This window comes from Mesocricetus auratus, unplaced genomic scaffold (genome assembly GCF_017639785.1).
Source record: "Mesocricetus auratus isolate SY011 unplaced genomic scaffold, BCM_Maur_2.0 Super-Scaffold_100022, whole genome shotgun sequence".
Taxonomy (NCBI): domain Eukaryota; kingdom Metazoa; phylum Chordata; class Mammalia; order Rodentia; family Cricetidae; genus Mesocricetus; species Mesocricetus auratus.
This window is the reverse complement of record NW_024429203.1, coordinates 18,179,975-18,200,120: the sequence shown is the minus strand read 5'-3', so window position 1 is coordinate 18,200,120 and position 20,146 is coordinate 18,179,975. Positions and strand designations below refer to the sequence as shown.

The 20,146-nt window shown below is 35.0% G+C and overlaps 1 protein-coding gene and 1 pseudogene across 1 annotated transcript; both read left to right on the top strand.

Moving 5' to 3' along the window:
* The first annotated feature begins 8,968 nt into the window (after positions 1-8,968).
* Positions 8,969-9,998, top strand: LOC101822561 (olfactory receptor 1537-like). Its single transcript, XM_005069254.2, has one exon. The coding sequence runs from the start codon at positions 9,054-9,056 to the stop codon at positions 9,996-9,998; it is 945 nt and encodes a 314-aa protein (XP_005069311.1). The 5' UTR covers positions 8,969-9,053.
* Positions 9,999-19,171: 9,173 nt separating this feature from the next.
* LOC101844902 lies at positions 19,172-20,146 on the top strand (annotated as a pseudogene).

The following is a 20,146-nucleotide window of genomic DNA, read 5'->3' as shown; positions in this document are numbered from 1 at the left end:
TATTTATCCCAGGTATACAAATGGACTTTGGGAGCCCATTCCATACAGAGGGATAATCTCTCAGCCTAGACACATGGGGGAGGGTTTAGGCCCTACTCCAAATGATATGACAGGCTTTGAAGATTCCCCCATGGAATATCTCCCCCTCCCTGGGGAGAAGAAAGAGGATGGGATAGGTGCTCAGTGAGGGGCTGCGAGGTAACTGGGATTGGCATGTAAAGCAAGCTTGTTTCTAATTTGAATAAAAAAGAAAAACAGTTATTATAAAAGATAGGTTTCTACTTAACAGTTTTCATTAGTAATAGAGTGTGAGTTCTGTATAATGTGGGATGATATTATATATGAGCAGGGATTTTAACACCAGAAATGGGACTATTAGTAGTATATATTGTTTGGAAGAAATTTACCAAATGTAAAATGATTTCCAACCTCCATACCCGTGTAGAAGTGCCTCTGTCTTGTATAATCAGATTTCATTCACGATAGTAACCTATAACACCTGCAGAAAATTCTCAAATCCTTTGTGTGTTTGGTTATATTTGTATACATGAACTGAGCTCTTCTCAGGCAAGCCTCAGTTATCACTAATATTAAGTTCATAATAAATTAATTTCTTCAATATTCCTTTGTTCAATGTTGTGTAGATGACCTTCTTGACCAATTGGCAAATGATTCAAATATACTTTTCCAATTTCTATATTTTAAGCAATTGGAATAAAATAAGTTATGCAATAGGAATATTGTGTTATTCTGACTTTGAAAAGTATACAGAAATATATTAATGTATATATGTATATATATAAATATAATAAGGAAAGGTTGTATCATAGTGCCACCCACAAAGTATTTACACTATCTTAAATTTGATTGCAAGGATAAACAGTAATGGGTGAATGATGCATTTTTTACAGCTATCTGTGCAAGGTTCTTTACAATGTTGTGTATCTCCTCAGTTCCCTGTAAGTTTTTTATTCATGTCTTCTTCTTTTTAACTTTCTTTTTTAAATAAGTCATTTATTTTTGTTTTATGTGCATTGATGTTTCACCTGCATGTATGTCTGTGAAGGTATCACATATGGGAGACTATTGTGAACTTCCTTGTAGGTGCTGGGAATTGAACCTGTGTCCTTTGGGAGAACAGCCAGTCCTCTTAACCACCTACCCATCTATCCAGCCCCGTCTTTTTACCTTTATTTTTATTATCTCTTTGTGTCTTTCACATCATGCATCTCAATCCCATTTCTATCCTGTTCCTGTGAACGTCTACCCTCTGTCCTTGCAGCCTTCCCACTCCAGATAAAAGTAAAGAGAATACAGAAAAGAAAAAAAAGGAAGAAAAACTTCATCATGGAAGATGTAGTGTGATATAGGGATTCACACAGTAACCTTTTTGTCCATATATCTTTATTTTCAAGTGTTCATTGCAAAGTCCTTGGTCTGGTTTTCTTTTTAATGTAGAATCATGGTATTTTCTTTCTTAACACTCTGCGTTTCACACTCATAAGTTATATTCTTTCACTGTAGCATTGATTTGTAACATTATTCACATGGAGGAAAGAGTGAATTGGAAAATTATTTTATGATTAATGATAAGTCACATTCACAAAATTATGATCAACTTTGAATGAAAAAATGGGGTGCAGGTAAGGAGACCACTAAATATGTAAATATGTGATTTTTCTTGTTCAACTAAGGCTTTGTATTATTTAAAGGAGGAGTACCATGGTTTACTCTCAATGTGTTTGCCATGGTTTTATCAAATTAGATGTTAAGAAAAAGCTTCGCACACATGGTCTTGGCATTCTTTGGTGCCTTGGGCAATAGATTGGTATTTATTCCTGCCATCCAAATGGACTTTGGGAGCCCATACTACATGATGGAATGCTCCCTCAGCCTGGACACATGGGGAAGGGCCTAGGCCCTGCCCCAGGTTGATATGATAGACTTTGAAGATCCCCCATGAAGGGCCTCACCCTCCTTGGAGAGTGGAGTTGGGATTGGGTGGGGGTTTGGTGTGTTGGGGGAACTTGGGAGGTGGGGCATGAGAGCGAGCTGGGATTGACATGTGAAGCAAACTTGTTTTTTATTTTAAAAAGGTTAAAAAAAAGAAAAAGCTTCACACACATGGCTAGATGCCCTTCATCTCTTTTGAGGCTCCACCTTTTTAAGTCACTTTAGGTATGTGTCAAATTGCCACCTGAAGACAACTTTGAGATTGTAATGACAAAGTGAGTGTACTGCTTTTTTAATTTGGTGTTTAAAACAATATTTAGATAACTAGAGGACACAAATTAAATTCCATAATTCCTCAATCATAAATCCAGGATATTAAAAAATTCATTTAAAAATAGCCCTGGAAATTTAATTCATTTGCTAAATTGTATGCTTTAATAGCATAAGAGCCCAAGCTGGATTTCAAAAATCTATTATCAAAAGTAGAGATTCTGACTGGCAATAACAAGCACAGCACTGGAGATAGAGACACAGCCTGGGCAATCTAGTCATCCAGACTAGCCTACTGCTAATTGCAGACCAGTGAGAGACTTCCCATCAGAGAAAGTGGACAGCCTGTGGGAACAACTCCAGACTTTGTCCTTTGTCCTTCTCATGCTCATGCACACGCACACCTATGTACACATAACTTCATTACATGCATACACATACACAGACAATTATTTAAAGATTCTTCTTGTATGCCTATAATCCGCATACTTTGATATATGAGGCTTGAGCCCTTAAATGTAGAAATTACAGAGTTGTATAGGATACATTCAAACTGTTTGTGAAAAGGAAATTGTTTTTCTTTAATTCTCTAGACAATTTTCAGTAAGATGTAGACCACAGAAGGTCTTCTGACTATATAAGACCAGCTCACTATTCTGTGGGCTAGAATCTACAACACTATCTTATAGCTTATAAGAAGTCTAAAATCTTAAAATCTATTTAGATATAATTTGTCAAAATACTGGTTTTAATTCAAATAGTATCTCTAAATAAATGTTTACCACAAAAGTTGAGTATTTGGATGACAGAAAAAAGATTAACCAGTTGTGAAATGGCATTTGCTTCCTTCAGGACTTTTCTCCCTGAGAGCTGGAAATCCTTGGAGAGTGTGTTGTTATGCTATTTTGATCTGGGTTATATAAGTTCAGTGTATACCTTCCGAGTATAGCAGGAGGAACCACTCATGTAAAAGATGAGACTGTTGCTAACTCTAGAGCTACAGAAGTAATTGGGAATGTTAACTTATCATTATATTAGTTCAAAAATAGCTCTGAGCTGGAGGACTAGGCCCTGGTCTCTCAGCACTGATGAGTGCAGAATTCTGAGCACACCAGTGTTAGTGATTTTGAGAGTGAGAAGTAAAATGTGATGCTGAGACTGTTGGACAAGAGAGTGAGTCATGAGTCTTGTTGTATCATTGTAAAAATCAATAATATACTACTTACTGGATTCATTTATCAGTTATTCATGGGGTAATGTTTAGAGGTTATAGAATGCACCAACCACTTTCAGGTTCTGAAATACAGCCTTAGTCAATCTCCTGCCTTCTGCTGTGACTCACAGTATAAAGATGTTCCACTTAGAAATCAGTTTTCTAGTATTCAGTAGGAAGGTCCCATCAGTTATGATGAATTGGATATTGCTATAGGTTTTCTTCAAACTGAAAGGAGATTTAAAATGAAGTAAACCTTTAACAGAGAATTGACTGGACAAACTGAAATTGTTTGCATCCCTGACTGAACATATTTTATGCCTAGAAATAATTTTCTGATTTCTTTATTTCAATTAATATTAATGTAGTTAAACAACTTAAATGTCATACACTTTCATTCTGCTTCTCTTAACATATTTTAAAATTCCATGAAAACACCACATTATTTAAGAAAAATTATATTCTTATTGAATTTTGTTCTGTCAGTGTCCTTCTTTAAAAGGGACATTTACCATTGGCTTCACCACACAGAGGCCATGCATCCATGTATTACAGAGCTTCCAACTTTGATAGCATTATCACTACAGCATAGTGGGGTGAATAGAAGAGGTCTGTGTTTCTGATGGCAACCAACAGACTTATCCACAGGAAAACAAAGGACAGAACTTAGCACCTTAGCACATGCTGTTTTTTTTTCTGATGTTCTGATTGCAGCTTTGAACTGTAATGTGTATTGCTTATCTTATTTAGATATTATCACAGTCTAGCCACTGTTTATGTATAAATGATGTCTTAGATGTCCATTTCCTTATGCATCATCCAGGGATGAGTGGACTTCCTGAAATAGTAAGGATTTATGCCTCGTGTTGATTGCCTCAAGTCATTTATCTTGGACATGAAGAAATGCTTTCCACCCAATAATTTATACATTCTTAGGTAAATCTTAAAACTCTAAAGAATTTGTTTGATCAGTGGATATATTTACCTGGTTACTTTTGTCTTTGTAGTAACTTTGAAGGAATGCTGGCCATAATATGTACACCTTTCCCTGAGAAATGAGTGATATCTGCCTCATGTTTAACTTGAAAAGGAAAAATTTTAATGGTGTTAGACTCTTTTGAATGCTCTTAATCTGTGATTCCTACTATACTGACTGTAATTCAAGTGATTAAGTTTCATAATAAGATTTGACCTTCTCTTCTTTTCTATATTACAACTTTGGTTAGGTAATGAATTTGAAACAACTATGTTCATGTATGATCTGTTTTGCATTTTCTGTTCATTCTCATGATGAATGTGTACTATAAGCTGTTTTTCAAATAAAGGAAAATTTTAGAGAACCATAATGAATATTGAATAATATATAGTAAAAGCTAAAAATATAAAACCAATTAGCATCATATTTATTAAATGAATAGAGGAGATGCCATTCAAAATTGTATGGTTGTGAATTAACTCAAATTTTTGCTTATTGTGCAGAATTTTATGAATAATGGTAAATTTCTGTGTTTAGTGTAAGCCCATTAGTCTGCAGTATTAATCGATTCAAGTACAAATTGTATTGTATTTTCCTCTGTTTTTATTTTATCTGTAAATTTTATCACAAACGTCAAGTCTAAGTGTATATGGTAATATGGCAGAATTAAAGCAGAGTGGCTGTCACTTTCCCTTTTACTGTTTCAGTGACTTATGGTCGGTCATTGTCATTTCCTTTGTATTTTAGACGGAGATGGAGAATAAGAGACTCCTGGGACTGTGGTGATATATTATTTAAGAGTCATTAAAGTTTCTCTGAGGATTTAGAAAACTCTAAACTCACAAGCCGTAGAAGCCAGACACACATCTTTAATACCAGCAGCCAGAAACGAGGAGGTATTGGTATACACCTTTAATCCTAAAACTCACATTAAGAGGTAAACAGATCTCTTTTAGTTCAAGTCCACCCTGGGATACAGGAATAGAATCACTCTAAAAGAGTAACAGATCATATTCCTTTAACCCCAGCATTAGATGGATAAAATTGATAGAAACAGGGTCTTCAGTATTAAATATGAGGCATTTATTCTCCAGCCATGCTGAGGAGAAGTTATAGTATGAGTCTTGGTGAAAGCTTTGGAGACAGCATCAGCCAATTCAGCCTGAGGTGGAGGTAAGAAGCTAGCGGACAGGTGCTTTGCTTTTCTGATAATCACCTTGAAGTTTGAACCCCAATATCAGTCTCTGGGTCTTTTATTTATTTGCTTTGCACAAGACAAAGAAAAAAGATAGATTGGTCAGAAAGAAGCCAGATTGAAGCACGGAATTAAACTGATTTTAATTAATTTAATCCCTCCAAATGTACAACACCATTAATTATTTTATACTCTTACATTGTTATTCTTATCTTTTAGATTCTTCAGATGTATATGATACCTGAAGACATTTACATTAATGACGTTTGGCATAGGACTAAGACCTCTGTACTCAATAAATTTTAAGAGATGAACAAATAGTTTTGTGAACACTTTAATGGTCATATAAGCTAAAATACAATAATAAAAGAAGAGGTACTGACACTGGCTTATTTAATGCAATTGAATATAGTGATTATAAATTAATAGTCAATATTCAATAGAACAGAAGCAAATTATTTACAGTTGTGGAGATGATCTTGAGATGAGCTATCAGTTAAACTGGAGTTGTTCTATAGAGATTCCATTTTCTCTTGGGGATAAGGGTAAGATTATAAATAGAAAATATAATAATTTTTGCTGTCCTTCATAAACATGTTTCCATTTTTGCATTGGTAAATTTTTATTAGTGCTGTAATCATCTTAGGTAAGTTTGATGGATAACAGTATTGTAAAATAAATAAATCGATACATACTTCATATTCATATGTGTTTTATACCTGATTGAAAAACAACTATGTACATTACTGTTTTAGAAATTCAGGCGCTTACTAGGCAGACAAGACGTCTAAGAGTGTAAATGTGCATGCCACCCAATTCTGATGACCTCAAATCTATCCTCAGAATTTCCATGTTGGAAGGATAAAACAGGTTCTCCAAATTTCTTCTCTGTCCTTCACATGGGTGCCATGGCATAAAACTGTGCACACATTTCTCCTACAGAAATACAATAACAACAAGAAGTATAACACCCAGAAAAGAAACTAAATATTTGCCAATATTGTATATGCATGTTAAATATAGAGATATGCGAGAAGAAATTTTTGTACTGAGCATTAACTGCATCCAGAGATATCATATTACATTATATGCAATGTTTTAAGATGCATACTTTTAACATCAGGCTATACTGACTTTTCTTGCAAATTCTGAAATAACAAAGTTTGCTTTAAGTAATCCACTTGTGCCATAAATTCTCTTACTTCATATGTGAAATCCACTAATTGGTTTATTAATGTCTCCAAATGTCTGTGAGGCTTGATTTCTGTCCATATTGAGTATTAAAATATTTCTATGGTGAATTCTTTTCTCATTAAAATTTTCATCAAGTTCTCTCGGGAATACTTAAAATATCTAGGATGTATAGATTGTTGATGTTTGTATTGGATTGACTTCTAGATATTTGGTGCTAACTTGTTATATTCTATATCATTCATATTTAATTTTAAATAAAATTCCATTGAAATATGCTTAATATAAGGATACATAATACTAAAATAGAAATACAGCATTAATGTTTGACATAGAAAGACTAGCAAGTTTAAAGCTTGTAACAAAGCACAAATATCTGACAAATAGCTTCAAACAGTATAACAACAAAGAGAAAATACATCATAGCTTAGTGGGATATGGTGTGACTCAAGTTTGAAAAATTAATGTAAGAACAATATAATCAGAATTTTCATGAAGGGATTGCTGTTCTTTTCTCAATATGTGTTAGAACAGCATCCAGAAAACATTGTGGATATGTAATTTGTTTTAAAAAATTTAAAAATCAACAACCAAAATAAGCATGCAATGCTGCAACACAGGCAGTGTAATTATTTGGGGGGCAATAGAATATTTAAGATGATCTGATAATACTTTTATAAGGTTTAGACAGCAACGGGTCATTGGTCTGACAATAGTGTCAAGTATGGGTTTCATCTCGTGAAGCAGAAAATGTTTTGATTCTCCTGTTACATTCATGCCACAACTGTACCAGTGAGAATGTTCTGCCAGCTCGGTTGTTATTTAGCACACAGGGTTCACAGCTTTTTAAGTTTGTTGAGCACTTTTCTTCTCCAGTAGTGTCCATAATAACTTTCCATACCATTGTGATATCTCCATGCTCTGTGACCAAGTACAGGGTGCCTTCATCAACAAGATGTTTTCATTGAACTGTGGAGTATAACCAATAGCATTGAGAAGAGTTTGTGATTTTTTTTAGAGACTAATAGCACATCGTTGACTAACAACTCAAAAATAGGAAACCCATTAACCCAACATGATGGATGAATATATGGGAACACTTCCTGCAGACACAATAGGATATCTACACAAATGAAGTCACAGTGATTACCACATCATATGTAAGTTCTGTGCAGGCTTACTCCAGACAAAATTTCTTCATGGAGAGAGGAGGAGCCACTATCAAGTGAAGGCTGTGGAGAGATGGACACTAATTTTCTTTAAGAACAACGCCCCTGGTAAGTCAGCCATACTCCTGTGGAAGGCCACAATCTCACAATAGATGGACAGAACATTATGGGTGACAAAGACACAAAGGGAGCTAGATCTATGAAGATTTCAGAGAGGGTTTGACTATGCTCAAAACACATTGTAGGAAATTCTTAATGACCATATTAAAAAGAAAGTAAAAAGAACCTTATCAAAGGTTGTTACTAAGAAATTCTTTGCAGTGCAATATTTTATAATTTTCAAGTAAATCCAATAAATATGTGAAAACCAGGACATATTTCAAGGTAAGAATGCTTCATGGAAAGAATAAAACTATTAATTACATAGCTGTCACTTTTCCTCATTGATCACCTCTCTACTTTTGAACTTAGGGACATTGTTTTGAATCATAAAAATTATGGAAATTTCAACAGAGTAATAGAATTTTATAGGAAATGCATTCTTAATATTTAAGGATATGTTTGAAAAAATAATAAAATTTGGTTATTGATTTATTTGTTTTAATAAATAAATTTATATGTTTATTTATTTATTTAAATGATACATTAAGGTAATTATAAATAAGGAAAAAGTATTTTAAGGCAGAAATTATTTATATGTGGAATTTGTGTACATGAAAAAAATAATAATGTCACTCAGAGAAATCTCTCTCCCACTAGATCTCTCTCTCTCTTTCAATATATATATACACACATATACATATATACAAAAATGTCTGATATATATGTACATATATCAGACTTTTTTGTATGTAGCATTGCCTCTTATAGAACTACTACCTCTGTTTACCAGGCTGGTATTGAACTCACAGATATCTGAGAGCTTTCGCCTCCCTAGTTCTGGGGTTAAAGACTGGATCTCCCAACACCTTGCTCAACAAATTCTTTTTTTTTTTTTTTTTTTTAATCATTTTTTATTTTAATTTTAAATAGCTTGTTTCACATGTCAATCCCAGTTCCCTATTCTTTTACTCCTTCAGAATCTGAATGAAGAACATGGCAGCAGGAAACCACTGCACAGTGACTGAGTTCTTCTTGGCTGGACTCTCAGAGAAGTCAGAACTCCAGATGCCCCTCTTTCTTCTCTTCATGGGAATTTATGTGGTCACTGTAGCAGGCAATCTGGGCATGATCGCATTAATTGTGCTAAGTTCCCACCTGCACAACCCCATGTATTATTTCCTCAGCAGTCTGTCCTTCATTGACTTCTGTCAGTCCACAATTGTTACCCCCAAAATGCTGGTGAGCTTTGTGAGAGAGAAGAATCTCATCTCCTATGCTGGATGCATGACTCAGCTCTTTTTCTTCATCATTTTTGGCAGTGCAGAGTGTTGTACATTAGCTGCAATGGCATATGACCGCTATGTAGCCATCTGTAGCCCCTTGCTTTACAGTGTCACCATGTCCTATCAGATTTACAGTTCCCTGATTGCAGGAGTGTATATTTTTAGTGTGCTCAGTGCATCAGTTCACATAGGCTTCCTCATAAGTGTTCAGTTCTGCAAATTAGATATGATCAATCACTATTTCTGTGATATTCTTCCCCTCTTGAAGCTTGCACACTCTAATACCAATATCAATGAGTTGCTGATTCTAATTTTTGGTACATTGAACATCTGTGTCCCAATTCTCACCATTATTATTTCCTACGCCTCCATTATTGCTAGCATCCTCCACATTCACTCCACAAAAGGCAGGTCCAAAGCCTTCAGTACATGCACTTCCCACATCTCTGCTGTTGCTATCTTCTTTGGTTCTGCTGCTTTCATGTACTTACAGCCATCATCAGTGAATTCCATGGACCAAGGGAAAGTGTTATCTGTGTTTTATACTACTGTTGTTCCCATGCTGAACCCATTGATCTATAGCCTGAGGAATAAGGATGTCAGCGCTGCCCTGAAGAAAATATGTCAAAGAAAAACATTCAAATAATCAGGAGTAATGTGGGGATTATTAAACAAGTTATCCACAAATGCACAGTGTGAATTTATGCTATCTATTTTACTTATAAGAATACTCATTTGCTATGATACTTTGATAAGTTATAGAAGAATAAATTTTAAATTCAATTTTCTATGCACACTATTACTTTTGTTTCATAGAATATACAATGTGAACGAATAGTAAGGAGGATATGAATCCTTAGACACATAATGGATATTTTCTTTTTTAATAATATTAATTTAAAAATATTAAACTTCATTCTGAATTCCAACAATCCCAAAAATTTGTATTTATTTTTAATTCAATTTTGGGAATTTAATACTAAGTGCTGTAATTGCATCATTCCCCCTTATCCCTCTAATTAGTTCCACGATCCCCCTGCTCTTAGTCAAATTAATGGCCTGCTTTCCTTTAGTTAATGTATATTTGAAATATATATATATATATATATACATACATACATACATACATACATACATACATACATACGGGTTTATTCATAGGAAGACTGAGTCTAACTCAGCCATCATTACTTGACTATAGCTCTTCAACAATGGGTTGAGTCCCCTGAGAGTTTACTCTTTCACATGGGTGTGCCAACCACTATTATTTTTGGCTCTTGTTAAGCACCTTACATTGTTCAGAACCATGGTGCCATTTTCCTGTCATACACAAAAGACACCATCTCACCACAGGCTTCCTTACCCCTTGACTCTCAGATCATTCTTTCTTTTTCTTCCAAATGTTCCTCGAGTCATAGGCAGTGTGACTGGATTGGAATTTAGATGGGTTAGCTGTGGTTCCTCACACCATCATCTGCTGTTCCCTCTATTTAGACCAGTTATGGATTTCTGTAATGGTGTCCATTTGCTTTAAAAAGAGTTACACTTATCTGTGGGCAAATTGATCAGTACTAAGTATGTGGGTAGAGATTATACTAGTTTAGGAGAGTGTCACTATTAGATTCTTCTCTATGTTCCATGGGGTCATCATTGGTCAGAGTTGACTGTGTTTATAGAACCAGGCATGAATTGTCTCCTATTGGGTGAACCTTAAATATAATTTTGTAGGTACTGATTATTGTTATGATGTAACTGATATTGTTTTACTTTTAAGAATAGCTTTGTTTGCTGGTTATTATTGTGGTTCCCAGGTGTCACAGCTGGGTAGAACTATTAACTGTTTTACTCTCTTGGCACCTAGAAAGCTAGTCCACACAGTGTATGGTCCTTCAGCTCTATTCATTAAAGTGTAACTCCTGTGTCAGAAGACTGTATGTCTTCAGCAATAGAGACTTAACTAATTTCTGTGAAGTAACAAAGGACAACAGAACAGCATATAATGTTTTGGGAGGGTGGTTGGTGCATGTGTGTTGTGTGCATGCACAAGTATGTCTCTGTGTGTGTGTGTGTGTATTTCAGTTTAACATAAAATAATATGATTCTCCATGGCTTTTGCAAAAATCTCATTGGTATTTATCAATATTTAGTGTTCATCTTACCACTTTCTCCACACTTCGTCAAATAAAACACCCCCTATTTTTTCTGTTTCACCATTCCCAGCATCTGTTCACTAATATTCTCCTCTCTAGAGTAGATGCTCACCCCCTCATTTTTTCATGGTTCCTGAAGAATTCAAGTTTATATATTCACACTACATATTTGCATATTTGGATTTAGGCATTCCCAGTAAGAGAGACCGTGTGGTATTTGTTTTTCTGGTTCAGAGATGCCTCCTTCAATATTTTCTTGTTCTAGTATTTATATGCAAATTTTAAGAATTTTTTACAAATAAATAGAAATCCACTGTATATATGTACTATGTTTTCACTATCATCAGTTGAAAGACATTTCCACTTGCTAGCTACTATGAATAGTTCTGCAGTGAACATGACTGAACAGGAATCTGTAGTTTCAAATGTTAAGTCCTTTGTTCAGTGAGTGGTATTGCAGGGGCAAATGGGAAATTATTTATTTACTTACTTACTTATCTATTTATAAATCACCATACCTACTCATTGTTGCTGTACCAGTTTGAAATTTCATGAAGCTTTTCCCCACATCTTCTCCATAACAGGTATCTTTGGAATTCTTGAATATATTTCAACTGGGTTGTTAATATATCAATGTTATGTGTTTTTTGTTGTTGTTGTTGTTGTTGTTTCTTTTTCTATTTGAAGGCTTGGCCAAGATGGAATTTTTTTTCACATTCAGTAGGTCAAGGGTGTTCTATTTCTCAGGTAAACCTTTCAATAAACTCTGCTAAAGTTGTATTTCCATTGATATTCTTATTCTAATAGATGACAGTAAATATTGCTCATCACGAAATGGTGGCGTTATCCATACCCCAGCCTATAACTCCAGAGAAGACCCCTGCTTTACCAGAGGCAATGTCAGACACCCCAAGGAATACCAGCCCACAGCCTGCCAAAACTCCTCAGAGCCTATCCAGCTTTCCCCAATATCCCTCCCTCCCTTTGTCACCATAATATAGTCCACAATTCTGGAAGAAGAACCCTGATCAACCAGAGGACATGCAGGCACCTGGAAACTCAGAGTGTAATCTGGTACCCATAGCTCAAAAAATCCCCTGATCTACCTGAGGTCTTACCAGTAGCAAGAACCTCAGAATCTTAGAGTTAACCCTTGCACCCAAAACCCCAGAGGTCATGTAGACTGACAAAAAAAAAAAAAAACCAGAGATTCCTTAATGGACAAAAGGACTTACAGTCACCAGAACCATAGGAAGTTTAGGCCAGATGATAAGAGAGGAATGAACAACAAAGGGTAAAAGCATCCATCCAACAAAAATAAACTCATAAATCAGCTCCTAAAACTATAGTTAGCACAAACCCAAAGGAGTAGAGACCTGTTTAAGGAATAGGTGGATGGTGGGGGGAATAGGAGGATGGGAGGGAGAGGTAACTGTGATTGGTATGTAAGACAAAAATAAAGTTCAACTGTCACATAATGATCAAAATAATAAACATATAGAATTAAGAATATTAAAATGTGCAAGGGAAATGGCCTAGTAACATGTGAGAGCAGCCCTATTAGAATTACATCTGACTTCTCAATGGAGACTCCAAAAGTCAGATGGACTTGGACAAATATCTTGCAGATTCAAAGAGGCCACAAATTTGAGGCCAGAGTCCTATATGCAGCCAGATTATTGATCACCATAGATAGAGAAAACAAGCTATTCCATGAAAAAGTCAAAGTTAAACAGTATCTACCTAGAAATTCAGTTCCATAGAAGGCACTAGAAGGAAAATGTCATTTCAAAGAGGCTAACTACACTCACAAGAACAGGAAATACATAATCTCACACCAACAAAAACAAAAGAAGAGAAACACACACACACATTAGCATACTACCACCACTACCAAAAACAAAATAAAAGGAATTAACAATCATTTTCTATTAATATCTCTCAATATCAATAAACTCCATCACCCAATAAAAAGTCACATGCTAACAAATTGAATACAAAAACATGATCCATTCTTTCATTGAATACAAGAAACTCACATTAACATCAGAGTAAGACTTGTAAAAAATTTTTGCAGGCAAAAATCTAGAAGAAGTAAGTGGTGCAGCCATTATAATATCTAACAAAATAGACATTCATCAAAAATTAATAAAAAGAGATGGGGAAGAACCCTTTATTTTCACTAATGGAAAAAATTCTGTCAACATGACATCTCAAAATCTGAACATATTTGCCTCAAATGTAAAGGCTTGCACATTTATAAATTAAAACAACAACAACAAAAACAAAACCAATCAACCAAACAAACAAAAGCATCACCAAACTTAAATCACACATCAAGCCCTACATATTAATAATGGGAGACTTCACTATCTCCACTATAGGTCATTGCCTCTGGCTGAATTCCAGAATATCTGCACCTAGGCTTTGAACTACATTTTGGTGTTTGCTGCCCTTTGTGTGAATTGTTTTATTCTTATCTGAGTTCTTCCTGAAGGATTCAGAACCTTTGCAAAATTTAATTATGAGAGGACCTGGGTAACCAAGATGTCTCATTGCTGAGAATTGCTTGGGCAGATGATGCTTCCCTCAAACAACTCCAGATAAGAGGTCTTGTTATGCAGAAATCGACTTGCTAATATGTGTAAATTGTATAACAACAGTCAGTTCACTAGAATCTGATTCTCCTGCTGCTTTACAAAGCCAAAATTCATCAGTAAGTGACCCAAATTCTTCTACAGACCCACACAAAACACACTACTGACTAACACCCCATTCTCACCAGTGGACAGATAATCTAGAAAAAAAACAAAGCAAACAAACAAAAAGGCCTAAAGAGATAAAGCTAACAGATGATATTAATCAAATGGGCCTAACAGATATTTACAGAGCGGTTCACCCAAACACAAAAGAATATACTTCCTTAGGTCTGTAGGATCCTAGAATTGTGCAAATAATGGGGAACAGACAACCTAACACTATTTAGCCAGAAACAACTTAATTCAAAAACACCATGGAGATTGGGTCACTTCTAACTAGTTACGAATACAGAGAATTATTTGACTCTGCAGCCCTCAGAAAGAACTACAAGCTTCATCTTATACCCAAAGATTATACACAACACAGACAGTTCATAAGGGAATTTACAGAGTTCTGATGTTCTGTGGCAGGGAGTGTGGTGGGGCTGTCTTTACTTTGTTTTCCTGATTTGGGGAGGTTTATTGCTATGTTGACTTTTTTGTTTGTTTATTCAGAAAAAACTTAATTTGGTTGGTGAGGCAGGGGGAGATATCTGGAAGTACTAGGGAGAGAGGAAACATATGATCAAATAAATTTAAATTCACATTTTTTAAATAATGAAAGTGCTTTTGCTATGTTTGTGTTTCAAGATGGTGCCTATTGTCAAGGCTAATATTGCTTCATTGTATTTATCTGTATTTCCTGCAAAAAATTTTGTTAAATATTTATTGAATATAACACAAACCTCACCTTTAACAACAATGAAAGCAAATTATGTTAAATTGGATAAAGATATATTAGTAAAGCTTAAAAGAAGACTAGGACTTATACCTGTGAGCATACTCAAAGGTTTTCCTATATCAGTCATGTCATATGATACTTGGACCAAAATGAAAGAAAATTTCTTTTTACCTTACTCTAAGATATCTTTGGTGATATCATCACTGATTAAGGACTAGCATCCTAGTACCTCTGGTCCTTCAGGACTTTTTGAAATACCTATTTACTCGCTTGTCTGGTTTGCTTGCCTATGTATGACCTTATAGACTGTAGAATTCTGAAGATCAGATTATCTGTATTCTTTATCTCTCTATCCTGAAGACCAAAGGAAACTGTAAGCTTAACACTTTGAAATTTGTTGTAATATTGGTCCATAATAATATCCTAACTGAAATAGTAAAAATTAATAAAAGTCTAAAAACTTGGACTTCAAAATACATATAGGAAAATGCAAACTTTCAAGCTCCTCTGAGCTCCCAAAAGGCAGCCTGAGAGATAAGTCTTAACATAGAACTGGGCATGTGACTACAGACCTGAGACCAGATAACATAATGCAGCTGTGTCAACATTTCTCTGTCCAGATAGCCATCCACTCTGTTATGAAAATTCCTGGCCCAGGAGATAATTAACCATATTATTTCCCTACAATACCATGATTAATTGTATCATGCCCAAACATACAGTTGCTGATTTGTCCTATGTAACCACAGAAGCTTTGTAATATTGACTTTCAATCTTAATGAACTTTCCCTTTAAACACCCCCTTTAGCTGTAAGTGGTATTCTGCTTGACCTGAGCAGGTAGAATCCATGCTGCAGCTTGCAAATAAAGAAACCTCTGTTCTTGAATTTCTTGAGTCATCTCCTTGGTGGTGGACTTTTTGGGGTCCAGAGCTGAGCATAACATTAAGAATATCTGTTTGAATTATTATCAACACGTAAGTACTCACTACCGTTCATTATAAATGCCATAGAAAATTTGGTATCATTCAAGCTATTGTTATGTTACTGAACACATAATTAATTATGCAGACCTAAAATATAACAGGTTAAGAAATTAAACATTAAAAATAGATATTGATTAAATTTATGTAACTTTAAGATGATGGCGTCTATTTTCACCTGTATTTTGTGACTATGTTATGTAACAAGTGATCTATTAAAACTGGTTACCTAAATTATCTCATTCATATGTTCTTGTAAATAGTAAACAGTGAATAATAACAAAAAATTATGGATGCATGTTAGGTAGCTCTGAAACTTTGTGTTTCTTATTCCTATAAGGGAAACTGCAGTGACTGAAAAAAATATTGTTGAACATGGAAGACACTTTACTCTGATAAATAAGTCAGTCATATAAGGAAAAAGACCACATGGATGCCCTTATATAAATTATCTGTAACAATAAAACTCAGTGAGCCACAGAGAATACAATAATAGTGTGAGAACCTGAGAAGAGAAGATACATAATACACATAATCAATGAGTTCATAATCTCAGAATCTCAGATACTTCAGGTAAGGCAGCTTTCATTTTAATATATTCATAAGGATATTCTGTGTAGCACCATGCTGAAAGTTTAGAATATGGCATTGTGTAATGGAAAGTATTTGGTGGTAAATATTATATCAAATATTCTTTTTTTTCAAGTTCTCCTTCTTCTCTCTCTTTTTATTTTATTTTCCAGTTTAAATTTAGATAAGAAACGAGGTTGCTTCACAAGTCAGTTCCAGGTCCCTCTCCCATTCCCTCCCCTCCTCCCGTGCCCTCCCCCCAACCCCCCCCCGTTATCCCCTCATTCCCCCAGGGAGGGTGAGGCCCTCCATGGGGGTGTCCAAATATTCTTATCAAAAATACAGACTAGCACAAGACACAAATTGCTACAAGAAAACCTGGGGAAGTGATAAATACATTAGTTATATTGTTAGTGATACTGCTGAGATAAACAAACTAATGAACTTATATATACTAAATATATTTGGATCTTAGCTTCTCACTTTGCTGGTAATAAGCACTTGTTATTAAACATTTTTCTTGTGTTTCTTATAATTTAAGATGCAATTGACAGTGGGAGCCTAAGTTATCTCATGCAAATCTGGAAGAGAGGAATTCTCCATCAAGGACAAGTGCGTACAATCATTAATGGGACACAAGCAGAGCTGAACAAAAGACATTGGAATTAAGTGTGCTTGCTAGAACTGGGCAACAGGGAAATTTAATCAAATAAAATTAATCAAAGTCTACACACATTGTTAGAGCTACCATAATTGAGAGACAGATAGTGGGGCTTCTGTGACAGAAGCTATTATTACCTGGGATAACTTCGCAAGGGACAAGAAACAAGTAAAACAACTCAATGAAAAGACTCAGAGATATAGAAGGTTGCGTGTCTTGGTCTGCCCTTGTTGCTATCACAGAATACCACAGAAAGATGATGTTAGTGATCACAAGTGGATTTATCTTTCCATAAGTTTCAGAAGGTCAAGAATGTCAAGACCAAAACCCATATCAAGAGAATTGCCTTGCTGTACATTGTGATATATCAGAAGACTGAAGGACAAAGACTTAAAAAAGAAAAGAGGGGAAGAAGAAAGAAGTAAGGAAAGGAAGGGAGAAAGAAAGAAAAAGAACAGAACAAAGGAAGAAAGGAAGAAAGGAAGGAAGGAAGGAAGGAAGGAAGGAAGGAAGGAAGGAAGGAAGGAAGGAATTCAGCCCACCCTTGATACCCAAACCTGTGGTCACTAACCTGCTCTCATAACAGCATTAATCAATTTTTTGCATGACCTATGCTCCCTAAAATGGTTTGGCTTATTTTGTGTGCTGTATTTGGTGTTAAGTTTTCAACACTCAAATTTTGAAGGCACATTCTGTCTCAGTACATTGTTCTCAGCTTTTATAGTAAAGGTGAACTTAGAAGTATTAAAATTGACATGAGATTATCTTAAAATAAATGTAGTTTGGAAAGTAAGTCAAGTATTACCATTTAAGCAACTGCTTGAAATGGACATGAGTTAAGGTATCAACCTTTAGCCATTATGAAGGTTTCCTTATGATTTATGATTGACACAGAATGGAAACAGCTGTCCTTTGTGAGAGGTGGGCATTGAGGTCTGGTCAGTCTAAGCAAAAGAAGAATCTAACAAATAACTGTAAAGCATTTCATTTGGGAATGTTGGTGATTTTCTTACAGTTTCATCAACTATCCTGTGATTTATGTTTACTAACATTTCTCTTTCTTCCTTTCGTTTTGTTTTAATTTTTTATTTAAATTAGATACAAGCTTGCTTCATATGTCAACCCCTACTCCCTTTCACTTCCCCCTCATCCCATCTTCCCTCTGCTCTCCAGGGAGGGTGAGGCAATCCATGGGGGGAATCCCCAAAGTCTGTCATATCATCTGAAGCAGCGCCCAGGCACTTCCCCAGGTGTCCAGACTGAGAGCACATCCCTTCATGTGGAATGGGCTTCCAAAATCATTTACTAACATTTCTTTGACATATTGCTAATTACATGTAATAGTTCTTTGTAAACAATTCTAGATTTTCTATATGCTCTGTTATTTTTACAATTGGTAGATATTTTATCTTCTTGATTTCTAAGCTACTAGATTTTAAGTTTATTTTTTGGTTGATATCCCTAATCAAATATCTAGATTAAAGTGAAGAGGTAAGTAATTCTCTTGTTCATTATTTAAATATACAATTTTTTATTTATTCAAAATTAACTAGAGTTTAGCTATGGCTCTCTTGTTTATAATGACTTGACTTTACCACATGTTAAACATTTTCTACTAAAAGAGAGGTATATTATTAAGACATGAGAAATATGGAAACACTGAATAACATGTGCTAGAATGGTTTACATGTGGTAGGAAATGTATGCCAGTACACCTAATTATCATGACAAAGTAACAAGAATGTAATCATTCATATAATTATTTCTTTGTATATCTCCCTTTTTGTACTATGAAGTAATTAATGCTTAGATAGAAAAGATGACAAAGGATGGGAGATACTTAGAATTACTTGAATTCCATTTCTAAAATCATTAAATGATAGGAGAATGGATACTCAAATTTTCTTCCATATATAAAAATTTCTTCTTACATTGAGAGTATTAAGAAGTGATTGGAAGAAGTATGTCAAACCACCATGTCTGAGTTAATCCTTTCTGGGTTAACAGAGAATCCAGAGCTCCAATTGCCCTTATTCCTCATCTTCCTATAAGATCATTTGATTACAATTGTGGGAAACCTAGGCATGATCAACTTAATTCTGTTTAGGTCTCAGCTGCACATACCCATGCATTATTTACTCAGAAATCTATAATTTATTGATTGCTTTCACTTCATTGTCATTATTCCTAAAATTCTGATGAATTTTGTGACCACGAAAACTATAATATCTTACCCAGAAGGCTAAGATCAGTTCTACTTCTGTGCTTTTGCTGTTGCAGAATGCTAATTGTTGGCTCAAAGCCTATGACTGTTATGCAGCTTTCTCTAACCCTTTGCTTTACAATGTAATCATGTCATATCAAGTATGTTTGTACATGGTAGCCAGGACATAAGGTATCACCCACTACATGTCACAGTTCACACTGTCTTCCTGCTAAGATTGCTTTTCTGTAAGCTTGATATAATAAATCATTACTTCTGGAATCTTTTCCCATTACTGGAACTCTCTTGTTCTAATACTTTTATCCATGGGGTACTAGCACTGTCCTTCTGTGCATTTAACATTGTTCTACCAGCTGTGACCATCCTTAGTTCTTACATCTTCATCATTGTCAGTATCCTCCACATTCAATCTGCTGAGGGCAGATCCAAGACCTTCAGCATCTGCAGCTCCCATATTTTGACTGTTGCTGTCTTCTTTAGCTCTACAGATTTCATGTACCTCCAACCATCACCAGCCAGCTCTCTGGACCAAAGAAAATTGTCATCTGTGTCTTATGCCATTGTTGTTCCTATGTTGAATCCCATGAACTACAGCCTGAGAAATAAAGATGTCAAGATTGTACTAAAAACTAATACAAAAGGTAATTTTCCACTTAACAAAGAAGAATTTTCATTATCAATAAAGAATAACTTCTGGAATTTGTTGGAATATACAGTCTACAAGTAG

Excerpts from the sequence above, each read along its gene's own strand:
- LOC101822561 (XM_005069254.2), top strand. The coding sequence starts at position 9,054 with ATGAAGAACATGGCAGCAGGAAACCACTGCACAGTGACTGAGTTCTTC.